The 15,011-nt window shown below is 38.2% G+C and overlaps 1 protein-coding gene across 1 annotated transcript in view; it reads right to left on the bottom strand.

Annotated features, from left to right (window-relative positions):
• The window catches only part of AMPH (amphiphysin), a 210,978-nt gene that overhangs the window by 92,922 nt on the left and 103,045 nt on the right, over nt 1-15,011 (bottom strand). The window contains exon 2 of the mRNA XM_040259504.1: nt 9,450-9,530. Within this exon, the coding sequence (XP_040115438.1) occupies nt 9,450-9,530 (81 nt within the window). The remainder of the gene's footprint in view (nt 1-9,449; nt 9,531-15,011) is intronic.

Genomic DNA, 15,011 nt, shown 5'->3' with positions numbered 1-15,011 from the left:
TTTAAATAACTTTATTCTTTTCCAATTATTAACATTCCTAATTTTCCCCATGAGTATTAAGGTTCATAAAGCATTTGGTAATAACCATACTGAATTTCATATAAAGTTCTGCCTGAGTCGAAAAAGTAAAAGTCTCTGGAGAGAAATTTTTCACCTACAATATGTCACAGCGTAGTTCTTTTGCACAAAACCTATTGCATAATAAAATTTATGCATCATTATTCTATCTGAACCACAAGTAAGGTTTAAATGAGAAATAAATTCTTATCGCACTGCTCAGATTTCACTGAATCTAAAGTTCATTCCACATTCCTCTGAAAATTTCCATTGCCGTAATTCATCCTTGGATTATGTACTGTGCATGTTTATGTGTACCGAAAAGAGATTCAAAATTCCACAACCTTGAGAATTTTTCCTGCTATTTCTTAATACTGTTATCAACAGGACAAGATAAAATTATTATTCTAACTCTTGGTCACACTCTTCTCAGGGTTTATGGGCAAGTGAATCTTATTATAATTAAGTTGTCTGCATTGCCTACTAATACTCCTATTTGGAAAAGATCCTAGAAGGATTCACCACCCACCTGGCATATAGTATAATAACATGGCCTTGGTGTTACTCAGAGGTTCTTCATTTTTTCAAATGAATCATTTATCAGTGTCAGGAGCAGCTGTCTCTCAAGCCCAGAAGGTCCCTCAGGCCTCACTTTCTTCCCACACAGCCTGAGGGAGTGACTTGTTTCTCCCTCCTCATTAAAGCTACTTCCACCCACTCCCTCCCTTGGGTGTCACACCCTCAAAGGGCTGGGGAGAAGAAAGCTGTCTCCCCAGTCTTCTATTTCCTGGCTGTCCTGGAAAACAACCCAGGGTCATTTTGGGTTTCATCATGAAGCCACCAAGAATTAATAGGCAAGCAAAAGTATTCATGGTTTTAAAAGCTTACAAAGGTCTGAGAATCATTGCTTCTTTAAAAAAAAAAATCCCTTTTTTTCTCTTGCTAAGTGGTTTCTTGAAGCTGTTGCTTTCTTCCCCTGGTCCTGTGAGCACCTCTCCTGGTAATCTGCCTCTAAGGATTAGACAGAAGAATAAAATCTAATTAAATAGCTGGAGAAAGAATGCAGCAGGCACACCTCCATGGAAGGTTTCAGATATCTCTGTTACCCAATACAAAGAAATTACATTCCATATCTAATTAAATGTGTTTCCAAGTTGTTTTACATCAGATTGGTCCTCAGAAACACCAGTTTCTTAATTATTTGTTTATATGTCTTCAGGGGAGGGGAGGGCAGAGAAGGGTGTCCAGACCCAGACAGGCTGGGCTCTTGGGTAGTTCTCACATAAGTCTCTCTTCAGCACCTCGGACAGGTCCCAGACTCAGCTGTTCTTAAACTTTCAAGAGTTAATCTATGCAATGTCAAAGGACCAGCTGTAAAGGCCACCACGTCAAAGTTTCCTATTGCACTTTGGTAAGCGCAATGAAGTGTTACAGACAGATTTCCTACAAGCTGAGTCAGGTTCCTGGTAAGGAAAGCTACCACAGACTGACACACAAAGATAGTGTCTCTAAGTCCTACAACTATGGCAAACTGTCTCTGGGCATTGGACTTAAAAACAGGACTGCATTAAGCCATGATGAGTAACACTGGAAGATTAATGTCATCTCTTTTATTGCTTAGGTACATTAAATTCCAGAGCACTAAAAAAAGATATTATATATACTTATGCCTAGGACTTCAGGAGCCAATACAGAGGTAAAATTTTGTCAGCTCACTTTTGACCCAGTTACTTTTGCCTGAAAGAAAGAAGACAAACAGATATTAATTTTACCAGATGTATATACAATTCATAGAATGAATTAACTAAACTCATGGCAACAGTGTCTATAAACTCAGGGACACCATGCCCCATACTATAATACCATGTGCATGACACCTTTGTTCAAGGAATATATACCACTGTGTCCCTGAGTGTACTTGCAAAACCAAATCCAGTGCATTTTATTTGCAAGATTATACAGATGTAGCTAAACATCTTAAGGCAACAAGTATGTAATACCTATTAAACAAGCAATGTTTTGTTGGATTGACTTGTTAAAATATGGTAAATGTAATACTGATTTATATTTAGATGTAGCTTTTGTTTTAAAAATAGAAAAAAAAGCAAGCAGCATCCACAAGACAGAAAATTTTTTATTAACTATCCTCTTTAAGAAATGGTGAGTTGATGATTAAAAAGGAATCCAAGTGGAAGGAAGTCCAAGTCCAAGCACAAACAGATGTATAAAACTTGGATCTGAAGAAATATAACTTCAAAAATTGTGATTTCACAACAGTAAGTCCTGTCTGTTCACCTGTGATCATGAACCTATAGAAGTTCCTAGAGTTACATTATTATTTTTGGCCTTTACTGACATTATTTTTTTTCCTGAAAAGGTTAAGTAACACATCAAAATTAAAACTGGCTCAATTTCTCAGAGTTCAGACAGATTAATTCAGTCTTAAAAGTAATGTGAGTACATTTTGTGATCATTTTTGAAGCTGAGAAGATAATTAGATTATCAAGGAGATAAGATTTAATGGAGTTATAATCAGCAACTTGATGAACAGATAACTAATAATGTCTGAATCCACTTATGATCAAAGACCACATTAGGCTGCTCAACACTCCAGGCACTCCTGGTTTACTAAGAAATAATGCTCTATTCTGACAAGTTCAGGTTCTGGTTCAGTTGGAAGATGAGAGTTTTTCAAAGGTAAAAGCAGCAGGATCTCAGGAACATATATTTTTTGCTTCCTTGCTTTGAGCTCTTTGTAGTTATAGGAGCTCTCATTAAGAAACTAGCATTGATTTCATAAACCGATTTCTTTATTTTTAAAGATTTCTTTTGTAAATCTTCATGCAAAAGATACAAGATAGACAGGAGACTGGAGTGCATTTTGAAATCACATTTCTGGGCTGATGGCAGTAGGGAGTGGTACAGAGAAGGAAGAGAGATATCAAAGAGGACATCTCAGCTTCCACAGTTTTATCCAAGATTCATGGCCCAATTTCCAGCTATCCTTGTCAGCAATCCCAACAGCACCTATGATCTGAAAACCAAATCAAATATCTTTTGCCTTTCCACAAAGTAAAATTATAAAACTAGCTAGTAATTACACATACCATTTTCCATGTATTTCCCTTAAGCCAACTAACTTGAGTTTATACAGATCTCTACTCTGAGCTTTTGGATCAGAGCTACTCTATTGTGTGTTCAGGAGATAGACTGCCTAGTTAGAACTGTTAAACTCACCACAGCAGGCAGGCCAGATATTGACATAGTTATATATTATTTTTCTAAACATGTACCCACAGGTTATGATCAATCAAATAACAGAGAAACTCCCTCAAAACTTGTTATTAAGAAGAAACATTTTAAATTTTGTAAAATATTCACATACTAAGATGGTTTTCAGTATTACGGAATTCTCACAGAAACTTAGGGTTAACCAGAAAAAGCAGTAAACTTTATTTCCAGAGAGGCAGACATATATGAATTCTCTTAAAATATACTGTGAAATTATTGATTGCAAACTTTAATAGAAACCAAGTATAAATGCAAGCAACAAGACTCAACAACTCACTCAGGAGTTGCTTTGGAAGAAATTAATGGTATCAATTAATGAATTGATAAGCTAAGTCACTTCAACTGTGTCTGACTCTTTGCAACCCCACGGACGGTAGCCCACCAGGCTCCTCTGTCCATGGGATTCTCCAGGCAAGAATACTGGAATGCGTTGCCATTTCCTTCTCCAGGGGATCTTCCTGACCCAGGGATCACACCCATGTTCCTTACATCTCCCACATTGGCAGGTAGGTTCTTTGTCACTGGTGCCACCTTGAAATATATTAATGCCTCTGGTCAAAATATTATCTAGTCACAGAAGAGTGAGCTTGCTCTAAAACACAACACATGAAAAAAATAACTATAAATTGGAGAATGTAACTGGGATTCAAGGACTGAATAACATTCTGCATAATTATAGTGACTTACTACATTGTGACTAAAAGTAAATAAAGCTCTTAGAAGATGGAAAATACTGTACATACCAGCTGATAATTATGGAGTAGCATGGAACTAGAGCAGCTTCAAAATCCAGGGAGGGGACCAGAGCCTTTCTCTAGTCTTGATAACTCAGGTTAGAATCAAGTCCAGGCAATGTGAGACACTCTCCAAAGGCTATTTGCTGCCAAAAATTAGGATCAAAGAGATGAAGTAGATGACAATGAAGGGAGGCTTTGATATTGAATGAGGGAGGAGGCATGGAAAATCTAAGGCAAAAGGTGTATAGAGCGATATGTGTGACAAGGAGGGATATAATGACCAAGTACCTAGCAGGTGCTAGAGAACATAGAAGATTTCTTTAATGACTGCAACAGGCTGCTTTCCTTTAAACATTTTGTAACCTGATAAGGATATAGATGCACACTTAAAATAACTCATATTAAAAAATGGAACAAGAGCTATTGGATAAGCTACCAAAAAAATGTACTCTGGAGGACACAGAGAAAGAGAGAGCCTGGCTGAGGAGACTGTACAGACATTAGGTAAGAAATATCTTGTAAGCTGACCTTAAGCAAAGGTGGGACTTGAACATATGGAGATGGCAGGGCAGGCAAAGATAGTTCAATCATAACAAAGCATCTGCAGTGGAGAAAGTGGAAGAACAGCTTGGAAGCTAGCAGGCAGGCCCTAAATAACACCATCAGACATAGGAACAACCAATTATTCCTTTTTATATCATGGTTACCTGTGTTACAAAGAAATAGTTCTAGGATATCTGCTCAAGAAAATCGAAGAATTTTTCAGAATGTAAATGTGGTTTGCCATAAAAATTTTATCCATTAACACACTGTAGGAGTACAGTTCATATTGACTCTTTTTTTCAAACTTCTTTTCTGTAATTTTTAATTATTTATGGACATATGTCCTAAAAAGTGTCATGAAACTGCTTACAAATATTCACACACTATTCAACACTTCTTCCATTCCAGAAACTAAAATGTGCTCTAGGAGCATGCTCCAAATGATCATTTCTGCTACCAGTTCAGCTTCAAGTTAGACAAATGTTTTAAAGTTTATGTGCAAAGCACTAAATTCTGTGCAGAGAAAAAGATGAAAGTAGCCACATAGGACCCCTAGGCAGAGGAGAGATCAGTATGAAGACATGACTCCAGCTTCCAGACAATGGATTATCCTAATAATGAGAATCGCTGGCTGTGGATCCTCCAAACTGGAGAGATTTCAATGTCCCAATATCTCTCCCCTTCCTCATCTGTGTTACACCAAATAGGCCGTCACCTGGTGGTGGGCATGGAGAGCTACACGGAATTTCAGTGGGGACTGAGAAGCCGTGGAGATGGGAGCAGAAGTGAGATTCCTTTCCCCTCTGTATGAGAAGGTCTAATTTCAGATTGTGCCTCCATTAGGGCTCCCACATCTGTACTCGCTGAAACGTGATCAAAGCTGGTTATCTGGGCCCAAGGTTATTATTTTGTTGTAAACTGCACATCGGCCACAAGCATGGTATCTTAGTGGGCAAGTTTACGAACAGGAAGAAGAGAACCCAAAGACCTTTCTTTTACTTGGGGACCTACTCTGGATTCCTTAACACAGCCGTTAGTGGGCACTCCAGTGAACCGACAAGAAAGCACTCGATGCTCACAGCAGTCATTTCTGCTACTTGTCAGCAGTGCTGGTAAGAAAGGAAACAAAATAAACCCTCTGGGAAGGAAAGGGTAAAGTCACATCTCATTCTTCCTGCTAGATATTTCTAATCCTTGCTTTCCTTACTACTTGTCCATGGAAACCCCTGAGTTCTCAGGGGGTGGGAGTGATTCACTTGATTCCCACTTGCTGGACCCTCCTCTCCCTTCCTCCCTGTCCTAACTGAGCTGTTCATAAAATCTAGACCACAAAATCCATGACAACGTGGAGCACAGAGGACAATGAGAGCATATGCATAGACCCTTCAACCAGGCTTCTGGGCTAACACAAATAAAATAACTTTTAGGAAAATAAGTCTGGCATTAAAAAGAGAATTGGGAGTTAGAATAAGATAAAAGCTAAGCCTCAAGCTCAAGCTCAAACACAGACCCATTTCCACCATGAATGAGCAGAGAATTACTGCAGGGAATTATATGAATTACTATAAGGACTTTTATGATTTTCTTCAAGAGTATTTAAAAGCAAGCCCAAAATGTTTGAATACTTTCTAGAACATTTTTGTAGTCTACTGGTGATGTAATACTAATTGAGCACAGTCAGATGACTATAATATAATGCACCAATCCAAAAAAAAGTTCACTTTATACTATACATAATATATTTTTGGATTTGAAGTATATATACACAGAAAAAAATAAATCTAGATGTCCTAGGTCAATGTCCTCAGTGAATGCAGCTGTAAGATAATGCCTTTGGGGACTTCCCTGGCAGTCCACTGGTTAAGACTTTGCTTTTCAACACAGTGGGCGTGGGTTTAATCCCTGGTCTGGGAGTTAAAATCCCACCTTCTCATGGCCAAAAACCCCAAACATAAAACAGAAACAATATTGTAAACAAATTCAATAAAAACTTCAAAAATGGTCCACATCAAAAAAATGTTTAAATATAATGCTTTCTGCCTTTAGAATAATGATTCGTGTTAATACTAAAAATAGTAGGCTTTGCAGAGGTCACCACAATCTTGATAGATCCTTCATCCTTGGTTAATATTTCTACACAAGGACTATGCCTTTTTTCAGCATATGCAGTGGATGGGAAGTGGTCACCAATATGTACTGGGGATTAAAGGGATTTTTCCCTCTAGAGTATTAATAAATTCAGTCTTCAGCTATTCTTCCCAAACTTTAATATATTTCAATAGAAGATTAATAAACCTGTCTCCTCAAATTCCTCCCACTCCCTCCTTTTTTCCTTTTCTCCCTCTATCTACCAACAAGGTTAAGGTTCCCTCCCTCCTTGTGGCATGAAAATGACTATAATTTACTCTTTCTGATTAAAACAAAAAATATCAAAATGAGCATCAACAAATGCAAGATGGTTTTGATGCAAGAGTATTTCCAAAGGGAACCAAGTAGGGTCAGGAGTCTCCCTGAGAAATACTATTCCTACATTTCCATTCTGCTCATTTTATTCTTATAAGGTAGAATTGCTTGTTCAAGTTTCCCTAAATGTTGAAGGTTTACCTATATCCTGAAATCTGCTAATGATCTTGCCAGAACTTAGGTGCTGTTCTTCAAGAATGACAGTGTACTTACTATTGGCTCCACAATATTTGATAATGTATAAAGTGACAGGAATAGATGGCAGAGCAGTATTAAACTGATAAAAGTTGATGACTCAGCCAACTGCACTTTTCTCTAATACCTTAGACAAAAAAACAGTTCTCACCTTGTTCTGTCAACAAAGTCCAAAAAGAACTAAAAATTCACCAGAACTGGAAAATGCAAAGTACTACCTTACCTGAATGCATTCCTGAGCTTCATGCTTCCCAAGGTCAGCCTTCTGGGGTGCTAAAATATCCTACTATAATGAAAGGGATAGAGAAAAAAAATCTAACAGCAGAGAACTAATTAGCTCCACAGGACACACTAGATAGGAAGACCAAGCTTCAAAGGAAAGAGTGTAATCCTCAAGTAGGAAAAACTATAAACATGAGTCACTTCTTCTATCCAAACCAGTCCCTTCAAGCAGACACTGGGGACCTCCCTGCAAAGTAACAAGGGCACTGATTGACAAGTTTATATATGAGAAGTTGCTGCCATCCAGGTCAATACTCTGCACGAGCGCTATCTTAGTGCATGAGAAGTGTAAGAGAACTCACCAAATGAGGACATAAGGGAACGTGGAGAATCTGTTCTCCTGGAGGAGACTTGGGGGGTGGGGGGGTGCCTTCTTCTCTGGGCCAACATCCAACATTTCTCTAAGAATTCTCTCTTCTACCTTCATAAATCCAAAGTTCTCTATAATATTTAGTGATTTGGATAAGAACTAGTTTTCTATTACTGCTTTCTTCTCTAACTCCCCTCTCTCTTTCCACATTTTCAGATAGAATGAGATCACTGTCATTCATATTAAATTGAGTTCCTATCTGTCCAACCTTTAGTCTTAGAATGAAATTGGAGACACTCAGGAATGTGCTTTGGTGGAGACTAGTCTACCTGGTTCTACCTGCTGGATTTTATATCGCCTGTGAGTGAGGAAAAGAAACAGCCTCTCCAGTTAGAATGCAGTTAAAAACTCTGATACACAAATGGAAAAAAAGAAACCTCCAGGGTCAAGGATCTGAAAACAGAAGCAAAGGGAGTGACATAAAACCTGTGCCGATTTTCCATTGCTAAGTTGTCATCACTGACGCCATGCACACTTATCTCTGAAGCCACAATTTCATTTGTAGACACTGGTGGCTAGAACAAAAGCAGAGAAATAAACCCATGTCCTTACATTGTCCTCAAGTCCAAACCCCATTTTCCAAAGTTGGTTGTTACAGCCCACCTCTAAATTGAATTTTCTAACCTGAGAGGGCCCTGCTTCTTTTTCCCTGACTCTAATGCATGCTCTCTGCAGGTGATATGCTAGCCACGTATCAAGCCCTAGTGATATAAACAAACAATTTTCAAAACAGCTTATTTATTCATGTGTCTGTTAAACACTGGAGAAGAAAATGGTAACCCAGGCCAGTATTCTTGCCTGGGAAATCCCATGAACAGAGGAACCTGGCAGGGTACAGTCCATGGGGTGGCAAAGAGTCGAACATGACCGAGCAACCAAGTGCTGCTACTACTGTTAAACACGTAGCACCCTAAGAAAGGAACAAATTTCACAAACTGCGTTTTTCAACCTTTTTTCATTATCGCCGCCCTTGGGGAAATGTTTTGGGCATATTTTTCCTAATAATACCCCTTCATAAAATCTTGATACCATAGATATACTGTCAGTATTTATGTGACATATTCTCATAAAAAGAGCACAATATTTTTCATCCAATAAGAATCAGTCTTCTCCCTCTTAAGGATGTGTTATCTCTATTGAGAATTCGTGATCTTGATGCATGCAGCAACTGAAGTAATTATGCCAGAAATGTTTAACTACTGATAATATTTAGTGGAATATAAATCACTAAAAAGATCGCCTTTCCTTGAGATCAGTAATCTGTATTGAAGAGCTCCAGGAAAGCAAAGTCTCTATCTCTTGAGATTCTAAAACACAAATCTTCTTCCTGCAGTGCCCACTACCTCTTTGCCTTACACAGAAAAAGTCTACAAAATTAACCAGCATCTCCTTCAAGTTAATACCAAGCCCAGTTGAATGAGTTCTTTCTTCAACATCAAAGCATTTCATTTATGCACTAAAACACAAAGTTAACCCATTTCCCACTCCAGAAACTAGATAAATGTACTTGCCTCTTGCCGTTTGAAGTTCTGGACATATTCTTCAAACTGTTCATCTTTTGTCTCATCAGCTTTCCCAAGCTTCTGAAGGACCTAGTTCGTGAACAAAACAAAATGGCTCTATTTACTAATGTTTTCAACAATCTGTGGAAGAAGGCTATTGCTTCACTCCTCTGAGGAGATTTCCCTCTTAGCACTGCTAGATTTTCTATTCTGGAAGCAGCATGGCTCAGGGCCTTTGAAGTTGGACAGACTTGGATTTTAAGCACAGTTCTACCACTCAAAGGCTGAATGACCTTGAGGAAGAGTCATGCTATAGTGAAATATTTATTTATTCACATATCTTTTCTCCAGTAGGTTGTACATGTCTTAAAGACAAAAACTGGGCCTTGTCTTTTTGTCCAAAGTATCTGGCACAATGCTTGATGCATAATAGTTGCTCAATTTTTTGTTAAACAAGGAACCAAAGTTATTTGAGGAAAGTATTAGCCAATTTCATAGGGATGGTTTTAGAATTACTGGAGCCCAGTACATGGTAAGTTCTCCGCCACCATCTCCTGATAGACCCTTCAATTCAATAACTGCTCAAAGAAGGCCCTGGGAGCACAAGGCCCATATGAAGCACTGGTCATCCAGAAGCATATAAATGAATAAAACAAGGCCCCAGGACTTAATCTTAAGAAACTTATTATCTAATGAAGTAGACAAGGCAAGTTTACAAATAAATAAAGACAATGTGTAATAAGCAACATGAAGGGGTTACAAGATGTTAGAAGCAATATCCCTTCAGGGAATGGTGGTGGAGATTATTCAAAATGTGCTGGAATCAAAAAAAAAAAAAAAAACCAAAATGTGCTGGAATCCAGCAATTCCACTCTTGGGCATATATCTTGACAAAACTGTAATTCAAAGAGATATATGCACCCCAATGTTCATTGCAGCTCTGTTTACAATAGCCAAGAGATTGTAGCAACTTAAATATACATCGACACATGAATGGATAAAGGAGATGTGGTTCATATATACAATGAAATGCTACTCAGCAATAAAAGAGTGAAGAAATGCCATTTGCAGCAACATGGATGGACCTAGAGAGTATCATACTAAGTGAAATAAAAGAAAGCAAAATACCATATAATATCATTTGTATGCGTAATCTTAAAATACAGCACAAATTTATTTACAGCTTTATTTTTATTTGTGCTTATTTACAGCACAAACAGAAACAGATTCATAGATATAGGAAACAAACATGGTTACCAAAGGGGAAACAGGGTGGAGGAGGAATGAATTAGGAATTATGCATTAGCAGAAATAAACTACCATATATAAAATAGATAAACAACAAGGTCCTACTGTATAGCACAGGGAACTATATTCAGTGTCTTGTAATAAACCATAATGGAAAAGAATATGAAAAATATGTATACATATATGAATCACTTTGCTGTATACCAGAAACTAACATAACACTGGAATCAACTACAACTTTGAAAATGTGCTGGGAACTCCAGCAGAAAGAAATGGGGTCAGAGTACATTCCAGCCAAGGAAGCAGCCTAAGAAGGACCACTGGAAAAATTATGGTGGACTGGGCATAAGTGGTGTTGTTTTCCTAGAGCACAGGGCTGGGCATCAGAAGACACAGAAGAAACGGTTCTCAGAAACACAGCAGAAAGTTACTTTGGGCCACAGCAGAAGGATCCTGAGAGGCACATAGAGATCACTATTTAAGGTTCCCATAGCTAGTGTCTAAAACACTGACTTATTTAAGAATTTACAAAAGCTCCATAAACATTCCCTTCTCAGAATTCGTATTCCCTATAGCATTACCAAATATATTTTCCTGAAGCATAAACATTTGGGCATTAAAACATATATTCAAACAAAACACTTTGTATAGCTAAGTTCTAGGGCTTCCCAGCCCATTCAGAGGTAAAGAATCCACCTGCTAACACAAGGTGGACGACATGAGTTGGATGACAAGGTGGATGACTGACATGAGTTCAGTCCCTGGGTGAGGAAGACGCTTTGGAGAGGAAATGACAACCCACTCCAGTTTTCTTGCCTGGAGAATCCTGTGGACAGAGGAGCCTGGTGGGCTACATTCAATGGGATTACAAAACAGTCAGACAGGACTTAGCGACTAAACAACAACAATGGCTAAGTTTTACATCAGCTTATGCTAATTTGTTTCCTAAAATCAAAGATAGAATCTTGTACAAATTAAGAATTCCTTAGACCAGTTTAGAACGTCTTAAATAGACCCAAGTATGGAAGTATTTACCCAACAACACAGAGTCCTTGCAAATTCTTCCAAGAAATAAATTTTCTTTGCAGGTAAATAGAAATTATTCTAAGTATGTAAGTAAAAAATGATTATTTTACTCTAAAGCTAACTGTTTATAACATATGCTAATATTCCTTCCTTTCACATTAATAAACAAAGATTTTTTAAAAAACTTACATAGACTCACTCAATTTCATACCACAAACTAATACCATATATGAATAATATGAAAGATATATTATTCCTCATTGCAAATTTATTATTTAAACAGAGTTGGACAAATCCAATAACATAACTAGTAAAAGGACAAATAATCACTCTATCAGCTAATAATCTCTTCTCAGTTAAGAGTTTCTTTGAGAGACAGAGCAGAAAATACTAAATTTTTCAAAGAACTGGACATTGTAACTAGAGAATAAGCTGATAAGCATAAAAAACATGATCAAACATACATGTGGAATCTTTCAAAGTTAACAGTTGTTATTCTTGGATGGTAAAATTCAGAGTGATTATTATTTTTCTTTATAATTTGCTATATTTGCCATTATTTCCTCAATGGTCATATGTTACTAAAATAATCAGAGAAAAATCATAAAGATAAATAATCAGGAGTTTATCATACTGATAGCCTGTACGTAGGAGATTTATGTATTAGATTATAGTACAAGTGAGAAGATTGTTAGTAACTGGCTGAAAGACTCTCCTCAAAAGAAACTGATGAGTGAATTACTATCAACTAGAAGAAAGATTTCCAAAGGCAGCCCTTAGGACCTATGTCTGATTCAGTGGTTTATGTACAAAGAGAGGGTTATCAGTAGTACTTACTTCACAGTATTATATGAAACTACCAAGGGTACACGTGGAAAGGCAGAGCTTTGGTGCCTACCATGTAATTGTTGCTGTTGTTGTTTAGTCACTGAGTTGTGTGCAACTCTCTTGCGACACAACTCTTTTGCGACCGCATGGACTGTAGCCCACCAGGTTCCTCCATCCATGGGATTATCCTGGCAAAAACACTGGAGTGAGTTTCCATTTCCTCTTCCAGGGGATCTTCCCAATCCAGGGGTCAAACTTACATCTCCTGCACTGGCAGGTAGGTTCTTTTCTACTGAACCACCAGGGAAGCCCAGCAAATAATTAATGCTCAATAAATGTCTACTCTTATTAGAGATATTATATAACCTGATTAAATAACTTGTCAGTGGCCTAAACTTACATTGGCAAAAAGCTGGGGAGGATATTGAATATGTTACATGCTGAGAATAAGGATTCACAAAAAGAACTTTAACAATTGAAATGTAGAAGGATTAAATGTAGGTCAAAATATAATTGTCTAAGTACCAGATTTTTGTATTCAACTTTCTTTATTTGTTTTACTTTTTATTTTTTTATTTAATTTTTGATCTTTTTTTTTATTTTACTTTATTTTACTTTACAATACTGTATTGGTTTTGCCATACATCAACTTTCAACTATAATACAACACGGTGGATGTTAAGAATAATTGGTTTCTGCCCTTAAGTAGAAATAAGGAGTAATTTCAGCTGACAGTCAATATGAATTGACAAAGTGATACTGATGCCAATCTAACATAATCTCAGATTGCACTAACAAGCCTGAGAGATACCGGGAGAGCAGTCTTGAAAGCCTCTCTGTGGTGGACTAGTTGGTATACACAAAGATACATAGATAACCTTGAGCCAGTTGAAAGGGCCCCCAGAAAGGCAGAGAGCTGACACCATAAGGTAAGAGGCATATGTGACACAATTAGTACACTGCCTGTTAGTCACTTAGTCATTTCTGACCCTTGCGACCCCATGGACTATAGCCCACCAGGCTCCTCTGTCCATGGAATTCCCCAGGCAAGAATACTGGAGAGGGTAGCCATTCCATTCTCCAAGGGATCTTCCCCACTCAGGGGTTGAACCCCTGTCTCCTGCATTGCAGGCAGATTCTTTAATTAATATATTACCAGGGAGAAAGTACTGCTGTCTTCAGATACCTGAAGAACCAACATAAGGAAGAAGGATTGGACTTTTCCCAATAAGAAACCAAGATCAAGAACCAGCACAGGGTGACTTCCCAGGTGGTCCAGTGCCTGAGACTCCCCTCTCCCAATGCAGGGGGCCCAGGTACAATCCCTGGTCGGTGAACTAGATCCCACGTGCCGCAACTAAGAGTTTGCATGTGGCAGCTAAAGATCCCACATGCTGCAATGAAGACCTGGTGCAGTCAAATAAATAAATTAAATAAATGGTATTTTTAAAAAATAACCAACATGGACAGGTAAAAGCTACATCAAGAAAATGTTTCACCAGAAATTTCTATCTTGTGTTCCTAGAAATTAAATAGTTTGTTGGTGGAGGTAATGAGCTCACTGTCCTAGAGTTATTTGAGCTTAACCCAGAGTTAGTTCTAGAAAAGGAATTTATTCATTGAAAAGATGAATAGAATAAGTCATATTTCAAATACCTTCTAATTCTTGAATCCATAATCAATGTATAATGTTAGACAGTTTCCCTAGAGAAGAATACAAATCTCAACGAATAGAACGCAGAGAAGAATGTCTGTTTGTTTCTATCTCCGACTGATACTGACTTGCTGAAGACTGCTTGCCAAACCCTGTGGTAGGGACTGTGGAAGAGCGAGCTGTGTTCCTCAGACTGTGGTCGTTTGACAGGCTTGAACACAGGTGCTACAGTGGAACTAGGGCAGATGTGGCCAGCATGCTAGGCAGAGGGCAGGTTATGGGAAGGCTTTGTCTGCAAGCCTAAAGACTTCAATCTGCTTGCATAGACCGTGGGAAGCCAACGAAGAGGGTCTCTTCCCTGGAGGCAGCTACATGATTAAATCTGTGCTCCTTGGTGACAGTATTAAGGACAGATTAGAAGAGAGAATGACTGGAAAAGTAAGGCCAGTTAAGGAGCTATTTAAATAGTTTAGGCAATAAATGACAGCTGGAGCTAAGGAACAGATAAAACACAATCCTTGCAAAGCAAACACACAGAACATCATGGCTTATGAGACGCAAAGGGTAAGGATAGAGGTGAGTCAAGGACGACCTCATTTCCACTGTGGCAGCTGAGTGGGTCATCTGGTGAAAATCAGATTCTCTTCCCAGGGAGGTGGGAATGGTTTAGATTTGGGACTGTAAAAGGTAAGAACCAGAAACACTCAGCAGAAATTCTGGATGGAACCAAAGTCTCAGGTGAGGCAGAAACCACTGCGGAATGGTACCCATGTTCAAGCAGTTTCATGATTTTTCTCCAGCAGCCTTGACATAAG

The sequence above is a fragment of the Oryx dammah genome, unplaced genomic scaffold (genome assembly GCF_014754425.2).
Source record: "Oryx dammah isolate SB20612 unplaced genomic scaffold, SCBI_Odam_1.1 HiC_scaffold_18, whole genome shotgun sequence".
NCBI classification, from domain to species: Eukaryota; Metazoa; Chordata; class Mammalia; order Artiodactyla; family Bovidae; genus Oryx; species Oryx dammah.
This window is presented reverse-complemented; position numbering and strand designations above follow the sequence as displayed.